Source organism: Centruroides vittatus, unplaced genomic scaffold, assembly GCF_030686945.1.
Source record: "Centruroides vittatus isolate TY-2023 unplaced genomic scaffold, ASM3068694v2 contig_2104, whole genome shotgun sequence".
NCBI lineage: Eukaryota > Metazoa > Arthropoda > Arachnida > Scorpiones > Buthidae > Centruroides > Centruroides vittatus.
The window spans coordinates 798,657-821,572 of record NW_027121305.1 but is presented as its reverse complement, the minus strand read 5'-3'; the positions used below and the strand labels follow the sequence as shown (position 1 = coordinate 821,572).

General features: G+C 32.7%; 2 protein-coding genes across 2 annotated transcripts in view; both read left to right on the top strand.

Moving 5' to 3' along the window:
- Window positions 1–2,182: 2,182 nt before the first annotated feature.
- LOC136970668 (uncharacterized) lies at window positions 2,183–9,849 on the top strand. The gene is made up of 3 exons (XM_067265128.1): window positions 2,183–2,259; window positions 3,382–3,549; window positions 7,489–9,849. The coding sequence occupies exons 2-3, from the start codon at window positions 3,382–3,384 to the stop codon at window positions 8,707–8,709; spliced, it is 1,389 nt and encodes a 462-aa protein (XP_067121229.1). The 5' UTR covers window positions 2,183–2,259; the 3' UTR covers window positions 8,710–9,849.
- Window positions 9,850–11,615: 1,766 nt separating this feature from the next.
- Nt5c (5' nucleotidase C) overlaps window positions 11,616–22,916 on the top strand; it is a 52,688-nt gene continuing 41,387 nt past the window's right edge. Inside the window, exon 1 of the mRNA XM_067265127.1 lies at window positions 11,616–11,913. Within this exon, the coding sequence (XP_067121228.1) occupies window positions 11,694–11,913 (220 nt within the window). The 5' untranslated portion in view covers window positions 11,616–11,693. The remainder of the gene's footprint in view (window positions 11,914–22,916) is intronic.

Here is a 22,916-nt window from a genome sequence, read left to right as displayed (position 1 = left end):
TCCCTGTATAGTTGTAACACAAGAGTCGAAAAGGGACAACAATAAGGGAAATGCATACTCAAAGAAATAAAAAGTTTTTATAAAGCTTGCCCTCCTGTTTATTGATGGTATAATAAGTGTAAGATCCGCGAATTTACGCATTTGTTGGACATTAAACTTTGTCGGAAATTGAAACAAATCCGACGGAAGAACGCTCCGGGTGATAAATTAGATCGTTATCACCGTTTGTGATAAGAATATGATGGGAAAATTGACACGTAAGTGCCAACTCAGCACTGTTATCGTCGACATTTGACGGTCATGTGATCCCCCTTTCCCACGTTAACCCCTGACCCCTGCTTTTTTTTTTTTTTTTTTTTTTTGTAACTCTTTTCGCCCAGTGGGCACTAAGAGGGCCTCTTATAGCAAGCCCATTACGGGTTCGGCCAGGCCCACGATGGGGCGGCCGGGTGGTGAGGGACGGGGACCGACATATCCGGACGGACCACCCCCGAAAAATTCCTGGGGATTTTTCGACCCGTCCAGATTCGATCCCGGGTCCCCCAGGGCGGCAGGCTGCTAACCTTGACCGCTCGGCCATCCGGCCCCCCCTGCTTATCTCACAATAAGTCTAGCGAAAAAGAAAAGCCACCTTAGCGCTCGTATAATTGATAAGAAAAACAATTTTTTAAATTAAGTTTTACGCATTTTTATATCTGCAACTTCACATAATACAAAGATATAAGAATCCATCAAAAAAGTTAATTGATAATAATTAAAATGGAGGGAAAAAAATAAAACTTTCAAGGTAAGGAAAAAAACCAGGTACGCGATCACGTGACGCCCGTCTCCCCAATTTGCGTAACCAAACGGTCGAGGTTGAAATAAAAGGCCAAACTCCAGTAGAAGTAAAAACAAACGTCGGCGCGTGTCTAGGACAAGAAACCTGAACGGGAGCGAAGATGAAAGGTGACACCATGTAATTTATGCTAATTACCTTCTAGTATTAAAAAATTAAAATCCTCAATAAATTATAATTAAATTAAATATTTTTTTGACTGAGTTCGACTAGAAGCATATCGAAAAGCTAGATTAAAGTGAAAATAGCGGTTTAACACAAAAGCAAGGTTGAGGCCGAAGTTTAAAACGCGAAAACGTGTTCGTCGGACGTTCGACGCCGCTCTTCTGTAAGCCTACACGTTTGACAATGGCGTTTGGAACGTCAGTGGAATCATGCTCGACGTTCCAAACGCTATTGTCAAACGTCTAGGCTTACAGAAGAGCGACGCCGAACGTCTGACGTACACGCTTTCGCGTTTTAAACTTCGGCCTCAACCTCGCTAAAAAATGAAAAAGGTGAACTTCAAGAAATTTACGAGATTTCCCGGGATGAGAAGAATTTCCCGAGTTAAAAAACATCCGGGATCCCGTTTGAGAAACCCTAGTTAAGTGTACAGTGATTCTCAAGGTGGGGTCGCAGAAAAGTTGATGCCAGATCATTTTTTTTTTTTTTTAAAATTAAGAAATTTGTGCAAAAGGAGCAGAAATTATGAGTCCCCACAATGGGGCGGCTGGGTGGTGAGGGACGGGGCCCGACATATCCGGAAGTTACGTTATTTTTTTTTTTTTTTTTAATACGATAAAACAAATTGCAACCCGGCATTGTCGATGTCACAATAAGTAGAGAGGTTGAGGCCGAAGTTTAAAACGCGAAAACGTGTACGTCGGACGTTCGGCGCCGCTTTCCTGTAAGCCTAGAAGTTTGGCAATTGGCGTTTGGAATGTCATTGAATCATGCTCGACGTTCCAAACGTCATTGTCAAACTTCTACGCTTACAGGAAGGCGGCGCCGAACGTCCGACGTACACGTTTTCGCGTTTTAAACTTCGGCCTCAACCTCGCTAGTAATTAAGTACGTGTTACGTGCAAAATTCTCGCGCTAAAATGGTAATTTTTAGGTTTATTTTCGTAGTAAATCCTTAATAATGTTTCAAATTAAAAAAATCTTCTGGGAAATATAATACGAGGTTTCCTGTAATATAAAAATAATTAAAATTTTTTTTGCAAAATAAATATAAATTAAAATATAAATATAAGTTAAATATTATAATACAAATAAAGTGTCAAAAATAAATTTATATTAAAAAAATAAGTAATTATAGTTATGAAAATTATTTTTTCGCATCTGTAATTAAGAAACGAAGGATTCAATATGGCGGGGGTAAGTTGACGAAGTCGTCGTCTTGCCCCTCTGTTGACATACAAGAGAAAAATTACGAGGTAATTACTTATAATTCGTTATTACCGATTGATTAATACTGATTTTTCAATTATTTTAATTAATTTTTGAGTCTTTTTTCAGATAAACTGAATATCAAAATATAAACTGTATTTGAAAAAAAATACACAGTGTAGTGTTCTGTACATAGAACACGTGACCAGAGTATTGTTCTGTCAGCTGTTTATGTAGGAAGAATAGGCAAATTGGCTACTGTATAAGATAATAGATAATTGTTCAAACTTTTGGCTCTTATCACATATTATGTGAGACAATATCTTTCATTTGGATTTAATTCTTTTTTTAAATAAACTTTCAATCATTTATTCATTACTACTTGTCTCTATAATTCCTAACCACCCGTTGTAAATATACAAGTAACAAAGGTTAATGTTACCCTTGATGCCAAGATGGCGGCTCATCTCCAATTCCAGCAAGGAAACAGTGGGACGCACATTCTATCCTAACCTAACCTATTCTAATAAATTACCATAACTATTAGTAACCAAATTATTAGAATAGGTTAGATTAGGTTAGAACGTGCGTCCCACTGTTTCCTTGCTGGAATTGGAGATGAGCCGCCATCAAGGGTAACATTAACCCTATACATTTATGGATATATTTGCAGAAAATAATGTTTAGAGAAGAGGGAGAACCTGCAGCATTTGGCCTTTTAACTGGTCTTTTCTGGCTTCTCTAGCATTGTCTAATAAAATATAAAATGGTATAATATAGAAATAAGTTTTTGGACATTGTTTTTCTTCACTTTTCAGACACTAAAAAGTAGCTTGCTAATAAATTGTACATTTTCAATATTTTTGATTGTTTTTGCTTTATAAGTTGTACGAAATTTTGCATGCGCAGTCTGCAATACAACGTATGATCTTATCTCTCTGAAATGAGATGCGCCTTTTGGTTAAAATGATTTATCATCTGGAATGTAGAGTAATGGCAGGTAGAATAAGAAATTTTCCATGAAAGCAAGTGTTTTGTCTTTATAGATACGTATATATGTATCAAGACAAAAGAAGATACAGTAAATAGTGTATAATAATTTTTCTATAATGAAAAAAATCATTGTAAATTCTTATTTCTCTTTCTAAGAACTGTGATTCTATTTTCAGATGGTTAGAAATTATAAAAAAATTTCTAATCGTCGTTCGTGGTCTGATATTAATATGATTGCTGCACTTCATGCTGTGAAAGAAGAAAACATGTCTTGCAACTTAGCTGCAAAAACATATGAAGTACCAGAAGCGACTTTAAGACGTTATGCAAAGAAGAAGAATGAGGTATGTCTACTCAACTTATGCGGCAAATTGTATTTTTAATTAGTAAATTCTGTCTTAATGAACACAAATTTTCACATCTGTGCTTAGAGTATCAGGGTGCAACATAAATACTATTAGTTTATGAACAGTAGACATGAAGAGTTAGAACTTATTTAACAATTAACTTTATTAATTGAAGTAAAGACCTCGAACATTATACCTCTGGCATAATATTGATGCCATTGCCATCTTCATAAAATGTATGGGGTCATGGATGCAAGAAATTCCTGGAAAGCTTTTTCAGTTGTTTTATGGTTATGGAATATTTTTCCCCAAAGAAAGTGCTCAAAATGCTTGAATATGTGATAGTCTTTGGAGGGAAAGTCAGGAGAGTATTGTGGGTGAAATATAGTTTCATACTCCAGTGGACCGAGTGTGTATATTGTTTGAAATGCAACATGAGATTTAGCATTATCATACAACTGAGATCCTTTTGGTTTACCAAAACAGATTGAATTTTGGATAGTTTTAATGCATAACATCAATTTGTTGACAGTATCTTTCAACTGTGGTGATTTCGTCAAGTGGCAGAATGTCAAAGTGTACCAGATTTTAGCCGACCACCAAACAGTTATCGTTATCTTCAATGGATTAAGATTTAAAAAATTAACAACACAACTGTCTGTTGGCATTACAGAAAAAATTTACTTATGCAAATACTTTCGACAGTTTATAACTACCCTCTTCAGACAATGTTATCATACTCAGAGAACAGAATACTACTATTTGAAAAATGGAATACAAACATTTTTCAAAATTGTTCTTCATGCATAAACATGGAACATAATTGAAATATATAAAGTTACAAAATTTTTAATGACCGGGTACACAATGAATTTAATCCAATAAAAATTATGCTGAACCAAAATACAAAAGTGAATTAACACATAGAATCACCATTAATGAAGTAAGGTACTTTTTATTGCAAAATATACAACTTAAGATTTTAGAAGCTTAGATAGCACTATCCACAATTCCATTATGTCAGGCATGAGGGAGTTGCACAGCAACATTAATGCAATGAAAAGGGTAAATAGTGTTCTTCGATCCTCATCAGTTTATCTGGGAGTCTCTTTCCATTGCATCAATATTGCTATGTAAGTTATGTTATAACCTGATGTATATTGATTATTTTTATGCTCATATCTTCATTTTTCACAAAAATATTTACCGAAATCTTAATTTAACCCGACTTTATTTTTAATCATCTATTATTTCTTTGTCATCTTGATTTATTATTAAAATTTCTTTCTGTTTTCTGCATGAGAAGGAGATGAAATTATTAAAAGCAATAAATTATTGTTAACGTTAACTCGCTGTCAGAAAAAATTTCTGATAGCTAAAAGTATTAAATACTGTATTTTTCATTTGCTGCTGACTATCAGTAGGCCTTGAAGCGAGCATGTTTCTTATCTGGTAATAGTTTTATCGTGTGAAGTTTGCATAAATACACTTGAAAATAGACAATGTTGTGTAGGCTGTAAAACACCAGGAACTATGTTTCATGTCATCAGAATTGGTCTAGAAATATATATATGTATAGGATAAAAAGGCAATATTTAGGGTGTTGCAAATTTGGTAGTATATTTTAGTATTTAAATCATCAAATTGGTAATTATTGAAAATATAACTGTACTGGTATCTGTTGCATCTACAGAATGATCATTTTCAAACTTAAAATTGATCACGAACTATCTCCAAACAACAATGTGTCAAGAGAGAGTCTCTTCTTTCATTGGAACTTTAAGATATTGCTGCAGAACTGCATTTATTCAGGCTTGCCGTAAGCGGGCGTGCAAGGCGTGCACCGCACGTGGGCGGCACAGCCAGGGGGCAGCAAATTGGTATTGCTGGCAAGCTTGGCATAGGTAGTCATAGTTAAACAGGGACGGCATAATCGGTATTGCACACGGGCACTCAAACGGCTAGCGGCGCTGCTGCATTTATTTTCTGTAATCGGTTAGTTGTGCTACTAAAAGGAGAAGAGCAGTTTTATAAGTGAATTTCTGTGCATTATTGAATTTTCCAATTTATAGTAAAACTGTTATACACATTTTTATTACTTCACACTGTTTTACTGTCCATTTTTATATTAAAAATGCACTGTACATATTTTAGACCTAAATAAATCTGCTCTCTACTTCCATTACTTTTTTAATGGATCTCAAAAATAAATTTTGCTTAGGGTCTTGCAAATATATATGCATGTTCCTCTGCATAACAACATTGCATTCTCAATATCAATATCCTGCAGCATGATACTGTACTGTGTGTTGCTAGCTGTTTTGGAAAATAGTTTTTCATGGCTATGAATACTTGGCTCACTACCAGAAGTTATTGATAAGTTAATCAAACATAATATCATCCTGGATTTAGAATTCTTGATGTGGATTTGTTTTCCGCAAAAGTTCTTTTTTGGCAGAAACTTCCAAATAGCTCACATATAATGAAAGTAAACTTTTCCTCTAAATTTTAGTGGGAAAACATATAATTGATATTTGTTAATGCATTAAAAATTAAAGAATTTAAAGCATAACAAAATATAACGGAAACAAAAAAATGATGAATTGTAAATGCCTGGTTGTTGTTAACATTATTCTCTTCAATATTTAATCATCAATTTTTAGTTTGAAAATTTTTCAAAGAACTGATTAATGTTCAATCATAAGATTCTACACTTTTGGAAAATCTATTGAACAAATTTCAATATATTTCTTCTTAATAAAGCAATTTAAATACAACTATAACTTAAAACGATTTATATGTTATGGACAAAGTGATTAATCAGGCATTATTCATAATGACCAAAAAGGGCGCACAGTGTGATAAATATTGATTCATTTATCAAATTGACCAGTCATTATGAATATTGATATCACCTAGTCGGGCAAAGTGATGATAATACGTTAAAGAGTGATCGTCCGACGTACGCTAGCCATTCGGCACTCGGTCACGTGTGCGTATCGTCTTTAGTACCGAATTTTAAATTTGATTAAAAAAACTCCACTTATTTCATTTAGAAATATTTATTTTTTGTGAATTATTTCAAAGTACTATTAACTGATACTCTTCCAGTAAGTTAGAAGTAACTTCCATTTTTGACTCACTTTTTCTATCATTAACAAATACGCTGATTTTGTAAAAATTTAATTGTTTTCACCTTTTTCTGCTATTAACTCGTTTAATCGGTTCATGTCACTTAACGATTCCTCCATGATCGTTACTTTCGTCAAAGAAAAAAGATTAACTACTGGTCGCATAAATTTAAAATTCGGTACTAAATGCAATACGCATGCACAACTAAGATGCAAGTTCTGATTGGCTAGCGTATGTCGGATGATCACTCCTCAACGTGTTATCATCACTTTGCCCGACTAGGTGGTAGCAGTATACATAATGACCATATTAATCACTTTGTCCATAACACTATTAGCAGTTACTATGTGATAACTGGATGACATAACATACATGCTTCTTATCTGAAGAACTAAAGTTTGATTTAGGGTCTGATTCTGAAGAATTTTAATAGGCATATTGTTCTGAAGTGTCATACTCTGTATTCCTTCCTCTCTTATCTAGTTATACCATTGTGGGCAAGATTGAATTGCATGATGTGCTTTTACTGTGCTTAAGCTTCTAGTTGCTCTGGATTGCCTGCAGAGTATAAAGAGTAAAAAGTAAATAAGTATCATTTAAGTATTTTTATAAGTCTTATATTGAGTAATAGTTTACTTAGGAGCATTGTTAATTAACTTGTTAACAGTTATTGTTTATTCATTATCATTTTAATATTATCAGTATTTTTAGGAATAATGATTAATAAATACATTTATAGTTCTATTTATCTGTAGAGAATACATTATTTATTAAAAATTCTATATTTTTCTTTCCTGTTTTTAGGATTTACCAGTTCATGGAGGAAGATTTCGTCAAGTTTTTAATAAAGAACAGCAAGAACAATTACGACGATATATTATCGACATTGATAGAGCAATTTTTGGCCTTACTAACATTCAGTGTAGAAAATTGGCATTTGATTTAGCAGAAGCCAATAAAAATACACATTGTTTTAATAAGGAACGTAAAATGGCAGGCTCCGACTGGCTGAATAGTTTTTTGAAAAGACACGGGATCATTCTTGGAACTTCCGAAGCAACATCGGTTGGTCGAACTATGGGATATAACAGGATTCAAATCGATTTATTTTTTGAAAAATTAGAAAATATTCAAATGGAAAATACATTCTCTTCCCATTATATTTATAACTGTGATGATGAATTTGGGTTTTCTGTTGTGCCAACCTTATCCACAGAAGCTATATCATCTGTTGATACAAGGTTCATAACCAGAAACAATTCTAGTGAAAGAGGAGAAAATATAACTATTGTTTGTTGTTGTAATGCTGGAGGATGTTATATTCCACCATTTTTTATCTTTCCTAATGAAAAAATAAGAACCGAATTGCTTGAAGGATGCCCCCCGGGAACAGATGCAATTGCTCAGCAGCACGAATGGATGACAACAGAATCATTTGTGATGTATTTAAAACATTTCATAAAATATTCAAAATGTTCACCAGAATTTCCAGTTTTACTTCTTGTGAATAATCATGCTTCACACATTTCCCTTGATGCAATTAATATTTGTCGAAGTCATGGAATAATTATGCTCGGCTTTCCTCCTCGTACTTCTCGCATATTACAACCTTTAGATGTTAGTTTTTTTGGTCCTCTGAAAGCTTATTACAGTCAAGCTTGTAATGATTTTATGGTTTCAAATCCGAATGAGGTGATTACAGATAAAATAGCTGGTAAATTATTTGGGAAAGCATATTGTCAAGCTGCTACTATTGTTAATGCTGTTAAAGGTTTTGAAGCTTGTGGTATTGTCCCATTCAATCCTCACATTTTTAACAAAAGTGATTCTGAACTATATGACACTATATATAATGATACTTTAAGTGTAATACCTTCACAACAAATGAAAAATCAAAAATACAAATGCGCATCATCTCTGCATTGCAGGGAAGACTCAGTTTTAGAAATAAATTCCAAACAACATATTGCTCGTTTCACATCTACTGTTCCCGAAGAACCAGGACCGAGCAGAATCAAACTGTGATAGTTTATACAGCAATGTTATTTGGGACCACCTTTATGGATATAAATACTGAAATAACAAAAATTTGTTTAATGTGTATTAATTTTTACATTAGGTCTTACATTTCAAAATTTTACTTATATTTTCAAAAACAAAACGCAAAATATAATAGATTTCTGTTTTTGATCTAATTGATTCCCGGAGAACCATTATGAAGCAAATCATTATATTTTCTGTGAGTTCAATCTGCAGATTGAAGCTATACTTCTGGAAATTAACCAGGATTGTGAAATCAATATACAAAATTGCTGACTTCAACTTTATTTTTAAATCTTTGACTCTGATCCTTTCATAAATTTTCAATTATATCAATAGTGGTAAACTCACTAAAATGATAAACGGTATTGTAAGACTTCTCATTACCGTCACACGAATTGTCGGGTTATATTTTTTTAGACTTATACGCATATTTAAGTATAAATTTATATTGAGATTGGAGTCATAATCAATACATAGAGAAAATTAAGAACTTTGTATTCTTACTTTCACAATGTCTAGTTTATGGTATGATTTCCTCAAGGTGCAAACTTTAACATGGTGACAATTTGCTTTGAAAAAGTGAGTTGGCAAATTATATGGCTGGAGTTTGAGAAGACTGCACACCATCATATCCTCCACTACCCATTAAATTTATTATTGAGATATTCTCTAACTGGAAGTCCAGGATACAGTCTTACGCATAGAAAATGTGTCACTAAGTTTTTGAGTTCAGTTTATCTAGAATTGAATATTGAATATTTAAAAACATTGAGCTTTCAAATTGATATTTATGAAGTTAAATTTTATATTCCATATTTTAATGAGTCTTCTTGTTAAGTACTTTGTATCTTTTTGTTGGTAAATATTTTCAAATATACATGTTTCTGAATTATGCAATGCGTATACCTAAAACAGTAACTTTGTTAATTTAATGTAGGCTTGCCACATCTAAAAAATTTTATTTTGATGAAGTTACTATTATTTACAAATGTATTACAGTATAAATGTACAGTATATGAAATATGAATCAAAATGTATTATCAGTATACTTTGTTGATAGACATTGCAGACAAATGATAACTGATATGTATATAGTAAATAAAAAATAACTAAAACATCTGGCATGTTGCATCTTTGTGCTTTAATAACTATGTTTTAGTGTTGATAAATTTAAATAATTGTATGGATTACACACCTTACTTTATATGATTTTAAAGTTGTAATTTTTGGAGACATTTACTTGTTACACACAGGAGAGCTTGGGTCCTGGTGGTAGAGCGGACAAATTTGTCAGATTTCCTCTCTGGAGGAAACGAGATTGAATCCACCAAGGTCAAAAGACCAGGAATTTTTTGGGGCGCTCTGTCCCAGATAACTCGAGCCTTGCTCCTCGCCATCCAGCCGTCTCGTGGGCCCCGGTCGAATGGCAAGGAACGAGGCTGCAATGTGAAATGTAATCTTTACAAAGATTGGATATGGAAGAATTTGTCTAAATTTTGATTTGCAAGATTATGAAGGGAAAATGGCATGTTCTTCCTACTCTCCTAATAAATAGAAAGGGTCCTATTGGCATTCATTGATCAAATTGCTGATGTAAATATTAATCTGAAACTGTATAACTTTTTGAAATGTTTATTATTATTACATATCACCAATATTTACGGTTACGGAGCAGGAATAAAGTTTCGGTATGCTAGGCACTATTTTAGGTGGTTTATCACGGACATTTTAGGTCCCATTCCTTACCACTGCAGAGCAAAAAACATTCGAAAAGTCTTCCCCCTTCTAATACGTATGGCATTTTAAAACAAATTATTTTTGGGGATATTATAGATTACTATCTATGGAATTTCGGGACTTTGAATATATATCTGAACTGAGGGGACCGAGACGAGTTCAACGATACCCTACTTTTGGACCGGAGACGAAAAATAATAAAGTTATCATACTTTCTTCCGGCGATCGCGCGATGATAGGGAGTCGCGTCGCTCTCTCCGCTAAGTCGGCCTCGCTATCGCGATCGGGAGTCGCATCGCTTGCCGTTAAAACTGCCTTTAGTAGACGTTTCCCCCCCTTTTTTTACTTTGTTCAATAACTACCGTGATCAATAACTAGTGACGTTTGGCACATGGCGGCCTGCCGGCGGCTCCCCTCCGGGAGGTCAGTCGAGAGCACGAACAATCGGAACGGCCGCCACATTCGCTGCCATAAGTAACATTAACCAAAATGGCGATCGCGCGATGATCGGAAGTCGCGTCGCTCTCTCCGCTCTCGTATCGCGTGTTTAACCCTACTGGAGATGACCGTAGTCCGACGTCATGGTTTGCAGACTTTACCGCAAGATGGCAGTACTAGCAACTACGGTGCCGTCTTCATGAGAGCATTAAAAAAGTATGGTAAGTGAAAAAGTATGATAACTTTTTTAATTTTCTTCTCCGGTCCAAAAATAGGATACCGTTGAACTCGTCTCGGTTCCCTGAGTTCCAATATATAATCAAAGTCCTGAAATTCCATAGGGGGTAATCTATAGTACACCCTTATTTTTCGTTTTATGTCGGTGGATAAGGGAAATCAAATGCATATCGGCGCTCCCGACTATACGTTAATTACAGAATTTAAAAAATTCTACACGCTCGTTATGACCCAAAGGTCGATACCCGACACACGTGTCCACCTGCGCCTCCCTCACGCCGTCTATAAAAAAATAACGAAAATTTGAAAAAAATGAAAGCTTTTTTCGAATTATTTTTAAAGATTATTATTATTTAATTTTAATTACTTATTTTTAAAGATTATTATTACTTAATTTTTAAATAATTTTAATTTAAGATTAAATAATTAAAGTCTATGTAAATAAGTGCTTCTAAGTAGTAAGCCAACCAATAGCATAGTTCGTCTCATACGAAACAGACTACGCTATTGGTTTACTATATATATACCAGACGATATTTGGTAAAGCTCACGCTATGACATCTGGTGTCGGATTTGCGAAGAGTTTCAGCATGGCGAACTGTCGTCTGCTCAACGTATGGTGGCTACTTTCAAAAAACAAAGATGTTACTTGCCTGGTGAGAAATACACTCCTCGTTCGTACGAAGACAAATGATTCTTGCTTTAAGTCTAAGAAGAAAGCTACTGTTGACGAACTTAAATCAAAGTATGTTTCTGCAAAGGAAGCTTGTGAAGGTAATAACTCCGTATATTTGTTTAAAATTCAAATTAATTAGTTAAATATTTTAATTCGCATCTAATTAAATATAGAAAAAATACTTATCTTCTAGCATATTTATACAAATATAATACAAATTACACCATTGTTTACACTTAAGTTGAGAGATTTTAATCATCTGTAAGGATTTTAGCTTGAAGATGTCCTAATTTGAGAATAAATTTTTAATGTTTTTTAATAATTTTTTAAAAACATAAACGAATTTCTTGTAATTTTTGAAGAATTTCAGTTATTTTGTTAGTGTAAACAGAAGTGGGAATGTGTCTTGTGGGTGCTGACAGCCTAGATTCATGAAGATAGCTGGCATGCTGTCAAATGTCTTAATATGTAGCTTAAACTGATGTATGAAATTAACCATATGTTTATGGGAAATGTTTTTCTGAATTGGCTTCGGAATGAGATGTTTAATGTCTATTTTGTAACTGTTTTGTCACAAATGTGGCTATCAATCTAAATTTTAAATAAATATTTTTCGGATTAAGAAAATTTATATAAATTGATGCTTTCGTATGCTAACGTTGCGACTTGTGCAAAACACTTCTCCATTGTTTTTATTTAAGTGAAAAGCTTAAATATTTTGCATCCTTGCAAAAGGACATATTCCAGAATTTATCTTTAACACGTTAACTGCCACCTGTAATATGATATTTTCCGCTTTTTCAGGCCACAACGAGAAAATTTGATATTTAATATTTTATTATGATATAAATAGAAGGGTCATTATATAACAGTCGGTAGGGTGAAGATAAAAAAAATATATCAATGATGACTGGCCTTCGTATGGCCTGAAACCAGAGACTATAAGACCACAAAATATTTAATATGAATTACTTTATATGTAAGAAAAGAGAATAATATTAAACTAGTTTTCGATATTTTTTTCCATTTTTTAACTACTCACTATTAAAAAACACTATTAGATATAAAATAGCTTTTTTTATTTAAAAAAAAACTACGACAGCCGGCCGTCGGACCACTTTGTGAGGCCATACGACAGCTGGCGGTCGGACCAACTTTATAGACGTCCGTGAGAGGCCACCACTAGGATGTAAAACAATGCCTTACGAAGCCAGGATAATTTAACCTTGAGTGAAACTACATTGGTTATAGCGACGACGGGCGGTCGGATGGCTCTGTACGGCCCTAATTAGTACGACCGCCGGCGCGTCGGCTGGCAGTTAACGTGTTAAAATATTTGCAGCGAATAAGTATTCTCTGTAAATACCAATGCCATACTTCATACTTTTCAATTTTCTTTCATAATTCTATTTATTTGGATGTTATTGATGTTACTTTTTGGTGTGGATATTAAAGATCTAGACTAGGGATGGGAAACCTTTTTCTCATTTGAAGACTGCATGAGAGCTAACATTTTTCCAAGAAGGCCACATTCTAAAAAAAAAAAAATAACAAATTTGCTGCAAAATGCAAATAATTTAGTACAAATTTAGCTTTTATACAGAATTAACCCTTTTGAGTATCTTATACTGTCATATGGCAGTTATTGTGGCCAGATAATGGCTTTTACTGAGCATCGTAGCTTAGTGGAATTGGCATATTGCCAAAATTAGTTCACATAATGTTAATTGATGTCATATATGACAACTAGCAAATGAGCTTGGCATTGCTTGGGCAAACAATTTGGATGATTTGGTAAATACTGTACATTTTGAAATTAAGTTCAACAGTAATCTTTGACAATCATAGGAATTGTTATATAACACGTACCCCTTTATTGTTGAGAATCATTTCTATTGTTGGAAATCATCAGATTTTAACTGGAAATGGCAAAAATTTAGGTTTTTTTATATAATTAAATGAAATTATTATATTTTGCAAAAGTTTATATTTTAACTGGATCTTGCAGACTTTATCCAAGAACAGAGTTAAATAGATAAAATCCAAGATCAGATTTGGAAACCTTAGGGCAGGAATGCCTGATTAACTATATGCAAACTTCAGATTTAAACTGGAAATCATGTTATTTCAATTAAAAACTTTTTTTTCTCTGAAAGCACAATTTCTTTCCCTATATATATGGGGTGAAAATCTGTTCAGTATCAGAATTCAAAATGTACAATTTTGAAACTACATTGTTGTTGCATTATGACTTCAAGTTAGCAGTTTTTAGACTCATTGTAGTGAATGAATAAATAAATATATATATAATATATATATATAAGTAATGTATAATGTTACAGTAAAAACCCGTTTTTAGTTAAAACGCATCTTAACTAGTTGAAACTAGTTTTTACTGGATGTCATTGTTATAACTAGAATTTACTGCTAGTCAAAAATGAATTTGAGTTAAAACTAGTTTTAACTGGACAAAACAGGTTATAACAAAATGGCTTAGTAAAAACTGTTTCGACCAAGGTCATTCAGCTAACACGTTCCTATAGTGTATGATGAATTGTATCGCATGATGAATTTCGTATCGCTTTAACTCTTTTCCCCCGACATCTTGTTTATGTTTATTTTTCAATGCCTCCTAAGGCAATATAGGTCAGTCGGGCTATATTTATTTTAAAAGTTCACCAAAAATCAAATTATCATTATATCTATATGAAAAAAATCACTTACATTTATTAATATCTTTTAGTTTTAAATATGATATTTTTCAATACATTTTATTAGAAAAATTTATAAGAAAAAAAATATATATATATCAGAACTGACACACAAACTTGATAATTTGTAACATTTTGTGAAAATTAACATTGTCTAGTTACATAGTTGTTTGCTGGCACTGAGCCAGAAAGACGTAGAATATTGTTTTGTACAATTCAATATAACACTTATGCATGTATGTTTATTCGTTGTGAAATTATTGCACATTATATCAAACATTTGTTTGAAATCAAAATTTTATACTGCTATCAACTAATATAATGAATTATTATACTTTATTCACTTCATATCGAACGAGATTATATCTGTTGTTAATAAATTTTACAAAAATCGATATTTACCAAAGTAACGACGAATCGGTACCCTCGAAGTTTTGCTTAAAAAGCCAGGGTACCGATCGATCGGTGCCTTCGGGGACAAAGGGTTAATTAATGTTAATAACACAGATGTGTGACCAATATTTTCAATAAATATCGTATTAAATAATACAAATGTTTTAATCCCAATCATCACTTTATTTATTTCCCCCAAACATATTTATGTAGCTAAAATTAGTTTTAACTAATGTTAAAAGTTAAAACTAGTTTTATCTAAAATCGAAACATGTACAGCAGTAAATTCTAGTTTTAACTAGACAAAACGGGTTATAACAATGACATCCAGTAAAAGCTAGTTTCAATGCATTTTAACTAAAAACAGGTTTTTACTGTAACATAAATAAATAAATAAATAATAAATAAATTATTATATATATATATATATATATACATACACAGAAGTCACACCTGGATAACTCGACACTGTAGATTAATTAGTCAGTTTTCTGTGGTCCTAACTGACTTACATTAGGCAATAATGTTATTAATGTTAAAGAACTCTGTTTACTTGACATCGTTTAACTCGTCGCCACTGGATAAATCAACATGTCTGTTAACAGAAAGTGTTGATTTATCCAGTGGCGACGAGTTAAACGATGTCAAGTAAACAGAGTTCTTTAACATTAATAACATTATTGCCTAATGTAAGTCAGTTAGGACCACAGAAAACTGACTAATTAACCTACGGTGTTGAGTTATCCGGGTGTCAACTTATGCAGAGTCGACCTGTATATATAATACTAGCAAAGAATGCCCACCATTTCCTGGAAACTAAATAGGGTTGAGTAAGTTGTTGCTCTTGTTATAAGGTAGCATGTTTCCCACAGGGTGGCAGAGAGTAATTATGCAAAATTTTGTGTAATTCAGAGGGTTTGACAGTTTGTATGATCTGAAATTGGAGGAGTGAAGGTCTGGGTTTTAAAGTGGCTCATATATATATAATTTTTTTTTTTTTTGGGAGGATTGTAGAGAGTAACTATGCAAAATTTATCCAGATTGTTCAAAAGGTTGGTAGTTTGCAGATAGGGGGATGAAATCAGAGAAGTGAGTGGTCAGTTTTATGATGGTCCATGTTTCCCATAGGGTACTAGAGGGTAACTACAGTGAAACCTCGCCTAACAAGCATAATTTGTTTCAGAATTTTACTCGTAATGTGAAACACTCATTATGCAAAACAATTTTTCCCATATAAATTAATGTAAAATACGATTTGTGTTCCATGCCAGAAAAAAATACTCAAATATTTTATATAAAACGTTTTATTCGAAGAAAATTATACAATATAAATTAAAATAAGAAGTAGAACAACTGCAGTGCCTGTAACCGGTATGCTTTTTCTCCAAGGAAATCACAGGACTCTGCAAATTTAGAATACAGCTCCATTACATCTGAAGAACCAGACTAGGTTCGAAAACATTTGCGAAGTCATCTGATTTCCTTGGAAAAGAAGCACATCGGTCACAGGCACTGTGGTTGTTTTACTTCTTATTTTAACTCTTTCTGATGTTTGTTTATCCTTTTCTATTTCACAATATATACATTGTTAAGGAGCATGAATCATTATCATTTTTTTCTTCTAGAATGGAATGAATTAACCTGGAATGTGAATTTTGATTTGCAGAAAACAAAAAAAAATCAGATCATTTGGTGTTTATGTCGGACAAATTATATGCCAAATTCTTGGGCTATGTAAAGGGTATAATTATATATTAGAAATTAATTCATTTGACTAGAGATAGTCATGCTGCCATCTCGTATTTATATTTAATGACCAATTCCAAATTAAATTTTGGGAACCTCTGATTTAGACATTTCTAATCTTTTTCGGTTTGCGGCTTCCTAAATAATCGGATTTTTTCGCGGCGCCCTTAATACATCAGATTTTTTTCTAAATTTTTGACTTTCTTGAAAAATTGGAAAACTTTCCTTTTCAAAAGCGATTTTATCCATTTAACAGCGAAAAATTAAAAACAGATACTTACTATTTTCCTTGGGATAATATAAAATATCTAATTTCAACTGTTTCGGTAATATCTGTATTGAGACTGGACAACCACCATGTGGTTGGGTTAGTTGAAAAATAAATTAAACACGAATTTTAAATTCACAAACAATTTATTGAACGTTCATTGTTGATTTAACATTATTAAAATTATTAATGGGATGGATGGACTTGATGTTCACTACACAACTTCTCAAATCTCGGAATAAAATTGGATATGGCGACCCTCATTTCTTGTTAAATGTTAATTTTCGAGCGATATTTACTTTTTATTACTGCGACTGCTGAAAACCCAGCTTCGCACAAATAGGATGTTGCAAACGGAATTAATATTCGTAGAGCTTTACATAAACAACAACTAACCCGTTATATATAAAGACCAACAACTGCCGAATTATCGGGCTAGCAAATGGCTATAGTAATATTAATAATTTAAGTTAAGTTAACTTAAATTATTAATATTACTATAGCCATTTGCTAGCCCGATAATTGGCAGTTGTTGGTAGAGCTTTACCACTAAGCAGTGGATATTCCTCCTTTTACTGATATACAAAAACCAGAAAGTTCCATGCTACCAAATTTTAACTAAAGTATTATCGCAAGACAAGTCAATAAGAGATTCTTCTTCTGAAGAAGTAAATTCAAATGGAGTCTTGGCTCTAAATGGGTCTTGAATCCATGTAAATTTATCAATATCTGCTTCAAAGTATTTTTCGAGCTTTTTTATAAGCTCTGATAGGTGATCAACAAAAATGGATTTTATATTGCAAGACAAATTAATTTCATTGGAGGTTACAAACTGGTGCAACAAGGGAAAACAATCACTGATACACTCTTTATTAATTTTTATTTTCCATAGCTGTAATTTTTTTCTGAAAGCTGAAATCTTTTCTGTTTGCTTTAAAATGTGCATATTGCGTCCTTGTAAGGAGAGATTCAACGAATTTAACTTTTCAAAAATATCACATAGGTATGCGAGTTTAATTAGAAAGTCTGTTTCCACAAAGTGTTTGGCATACTCATGTTTTTCTTCTTCAAGGAAAGCGTGTATTTCTTGCCGTAATTGGAACGTACGAGACAATACACCCCCGCGAGAGAGCCATCGTGAGTGGCAGTAGTACAACAAAGATGTGTATTTGGCTCTTATATCTTCACACATTTTTTAAAAAATCTTGCTTTCAGTGGCCGAATTTTTATATAGTTTACTATATTTACTACACGTTCTAAAACTATATTTAGTGGAGGACTCATATACTTTGATGCAAGTGCTTCTCTGTGAATGATGCAATGGGTTCAAACTGAATCTGGAGCTTTGTTTCGAATAAGCGCCTGCAATCCTCCATAAGAGCCGGACATTGAACGACCACCGTCAGTACAAACACCAACGCGCTTTGTCCATTCTAAATTATTTTCAACCATAAATATATTCAGGATCTCGAACAAATCCTGAGCCTTTGTATTTCCAGTAATACTTTTACAAAAGAGAAGGTCCTCAACGATTGAATTACCATCTAAGAACCATACGTAACAAATCAAGTGTGCGTCTATTATTATCTGTGGCCTCATCGAGTTGCAATCCAAATTCACTTCCTTTTTTAATTTTTCAATTAATTGTATATTGAGATCCTCCCCATGTGCTGAATTCTGCGACTAATGGTATTGTTAGACAAAGGGACTTTTGAAAGCAGTTTTCCCGCCGACTCGCCAATCATAATGCTCACTAAATCTACAGCAGCCAGTAGAATGAGTTGCTCTGCGATGGTATGGGACTTTTTACACTTAGCAACTCTATATGCAACTTTGTATGATGCTAGGAAAGCATTATTTGGTATTGACATATGTTTAAAAATGCTGCCTTTTTGTTGTTTTAATTCAATTAACTTTTTGGTAAAAAAGTCGCGAGGTCTACCAACAAAGTTAGAATGGTTGGTTTCTAAATGTCGTTTTAACTTACTTGGAAGCATACATTCTGGTGCCAAAACTTTCATACACAACACACACTGTGGTCTCTCCTTATCATTTTCGTTTATTGATGTAAAACCAAAATCCAAATAACTGTCGTCATATTTACGACGTTTTCGCCTCTCGAACCCTTGCCACTTGTTTCTGGAACATCATCTCTAGATTCAGCACTATCTTTATTATTCGAGTTTAATAAGAATTTGTCCATTTTTAGGGCGATCAGAAAAATAACTTTTGAAAATTAACTTAACCACCACACTATTAAGTTAGTCGTTAGTCCAACAAACAAAAACTAATGCGAACACTAAGATGGTGACGACGAATGAACAGAAATCCAACTTGCTACTGCGCTACCCACGTTTAGCGCCTAGCTCCACACCCAAGCTTTAGTGACTAAACCACTAAAGCATGGGTGGGGAAAGAAAACAATGAAAGACTCGAAAGTTGCTAAATTCTTGGAATTTTGTCAGCATACATGATTGTTGGCGCAAAAATTCGAGAATTGGAAATTCCAAGAAAATTGCCGAATTGTTTAATTGAATATTTCGCGGCGCCCTTATGACGGCATCTCGGCGCCCCGGGGAGCCGCGGCGCACACTTTGGGAATCACTGGTCTAAATTAAAAATTAATTATTTATAATTATTAATTTTTAATATGAGATGACAGCATAGCTGCCTACCTCTAGTCAAATGAATTAATTTCTAATATATAATTATGCCAAACTCATGGGCTATGTAAGGGGTATATCGTTTGGAATGTTTATTATATAACCGGCTGTGGTTGTTGATGTTTATACGTAATGTGTGAACAGAAGTTTGAAAAAAGTGTGATCACAAGCAACACTAAGATGTTAGTGGAACGAGCGCTAAACACAGACTGATAGAGCACATGCACAATCTGGGACTTCCCCTCTCCTTGTCACTCATTGTGCAAGTCATTTTTTTTTTTAACAGTTTGCTTTTGCTTTTTATGTGAATTACTCATTATGTGAGATTCCACTGTATATGAAATTTGGTCCAGATTGGTCAAAGGGTTTAGGAAGTTTATAGGGAGAGATGAAATTACCAGGAAGGAGTGAGGAATCAGTTTAAAAGTAGCTTATTTGCAATTGGAAAGTAATAAGCTTTCCAATGGTGAAAAGAATTAAAAAATCGGGTATTCTGAGATTACCTTGAAGAAACAAAAATAGTCTTTATATACAGTCAAACCTTGTTTGTTTTTCTGTTTTTTACATAATTTTTTGCTAAAAGTTGTTCTAAAACCAAAATAATTTTTTCCATAAAAAATGAATTAATCCATTCCTGACTCCCAGAATATAGCATTTTTCTAAATTTTTTAGCTGTAATTCATGCATAAAAGTGCCTACAAATGCAAGTATATATATACACTGGTGGACAAAACTTAAGGACATATGCTATTTTCAATGATTTATAGTTAGGAATTGAACCACCACAGCCTGTTGAAATATGCATGAAATCTTGATGTACTCTGTTATGTAAAACATGCAAATGTTTGAGTTCCACACATCAGTCATGTGGCAGCACAGATAAGAGATTTCAGGCAATCTGCTTGTGCAGCCAGTCAGTTCTCGTTGGATGTGAAATTTGAACGGAAAGGAGTGAAGTTACAATAATGAAATTCTGGACATGACTTCCTGGCATCATTTTAGATGATTTTACTCATTTAGAAATTTTGTTCAAGAACCTAGGTTTGACTGTATATCTGTCTACACTGATACATGCCTCCTATTAATTTTGTTTCAGGGCCTCTTAAAAGACAACATTTTAATGTTTTGTTACTTTGTGATGATAAAATGTACTGATTGGGTTTTAATAATGTCTAGAATAATTTTTGAAATATTTCTACAAAATTTCATCAGTTGTTTGATTTAAAAATTTACTGAATCATATCTGTCATTTTTAATATTTTGGATCCAAAAAATTTATTTTAGAACGGAACAAAAATGGTACAAATTTAAAAAGAAATTGATTATAAAATCTAAATATAGGTGAATAATGATAGTTGAAAACTTAAATCCATTTTTTTTTAATAACTCAATTTTGTTTTTTAGTAATTTTACTGGATTTCAACTAAAAACATTTAGTTGGAATAAACTCTAAAAAAAATTTAAATTTTAAATAATTTGAAATTGATATATTTTTTTTTTTTTCTTTTTTGGGAAGGTTTTAAGGCTTATTTTAAATGGCAAAAAATTATTTCAAATAATAGAATTAAGTACGATACTGTTTTGGTTCTACAAAGATTTCATTTTTGTGAAAGTATTAACTTGTATGCATTAAAACTTCTGTGTTTTGTAAGAATTTTTAATTCTGAATGTAGAGTGAATCAGAAAAATATTACCATTTTTAGATCAGTGATTTCTGTTCCAGGTAACAGGTGTAAAAATGTTTCAGTTGTGCTTTAAATATCTGTTATTAATGGTAAACATCACATTATCAATAACTATCTTTCTGGCACCCCCTGTATAAGGTGGGTGTATTTGGAAGAAATCTTCTGGAAATTAAATTTAGCTAAATTAAAACCTTCTTTTTAATTAAAAGGAAAAAAAAATAAAGTGCAACTTTAATTGGAAATTCCTTAATAAGATATACTCTTGAAGCTGGAACATTTTTAGCAATAAGCAACTTTACATCTTCTGGGTGTGATTTGGTCATTGAAGGTGTTTTGTGAACTTTTTAGCAAAGCTTGTCTATTGGATATTAACGTATTATTAGAAAATTATAAGTGTTTGGTTTTCAATTGTCTTGAGGATGTGGATATTAACTAATAGTTTAATCTTGCAGTTGATCATATGTCTTCTGTTAATTGCTGGGATAGAACCTAATCCAAGTCCTCTTCCCCATTCCCCTCAACATTTGAGTCAGACATGCAAAAGAGGGGTGGTTGGCCACGTAAGGAAATTTTTAACAAAACAGCTAAGGAAAAGCAAGTGAAAGAGTTATTGAATGAGGAATTCTTTCAGTCAGGAGGAATATGATGGAGATGGTTTTGAAACCACAAGAGTTATGAAAATACCTGAATATTTTGAAACATTAAAGAACAAGGAAACTGGTACAAGATCTGCAATATTCTCTAAAATCATTCTATGAATTAATACAAAATAAATTTTTTCACAGTGGAATAAAGAAATTCAAGGAATTAAGGAAGAACTTAAAATAACAAAGGAAGAAAATAAGCATTTTCAAGACAAATTGATGAAATTGTCACAGAAAATGGAAGAAATAGACATATTAGCTAAGAACAATAACTAAGACTTTTTATCACAACACCGTGATATACAGAATTTACATCCACAATTTACAGTTTGTGTATGTAAATTTTGAATAACTATTTAAAAGGTATGTTTAAATTCAAGCTAGATAAATTTTAATAAATGAGAAAGCAAAAAATAATATTATGGTTATTAATTTTCCTTTTACCTCTACTGATTTATATCAACGAAATCATCCAGTTTATTAGAGATGATCTGAGAATCGAAAATAGCTCTATAGAAAGCTTAATCAGGCTAAATAATAATGATACTAACCCTATTGTGAAGATAGTATTAGATTCTGTGTACAATAGAAATTTGCTTTTGAAAGAATTTTGGAAATTAAAAGCTATTAGCAGAGGAAGAAGAAAATAATTTTTACATCAGATTTATGCAAAAGATCTCGACTAAGAAGAAGAAAATTACAGACTATAATTAAACAAGAGAAATTGAAAGGAAACCAAATTAATTATCAGAGATGATAAATACTTTCTTATCTTGAATATAACAATGTCGTACATTAACTTAGATAAAGTGGATACAACTAAAATAATTTTTTAGGAAGAAATTGACTAAATCCTTAGAACCAATAAGGTGGGATTAGAATGTTGTTCTAGATACTTATAATGTTCTAACTTTTCTGAGTTAGTAGTTATAATTGGATAAGGAATAAATTGGCAAACAGATAGTTAATAACAACTTAATAGATATTGGTC

Bases quoted from the DNA above. Each gene is read 5' to 3' on its own strand.
- LOC136970668 (XM_067265128.1), top strand. From the start codon at position 3,382: ATGGTTAGAAATTATAAAAAAATTTCTAATCGTCGTTCGTGGTCTGAT. The intron at 3,550-7,488 runs GTATGTCTACTC...TCCTGTTTTTAG, and splicing joins ATGCAAAGAAGAAGAATGAG to GATTTACCAGTTCATGGAGG.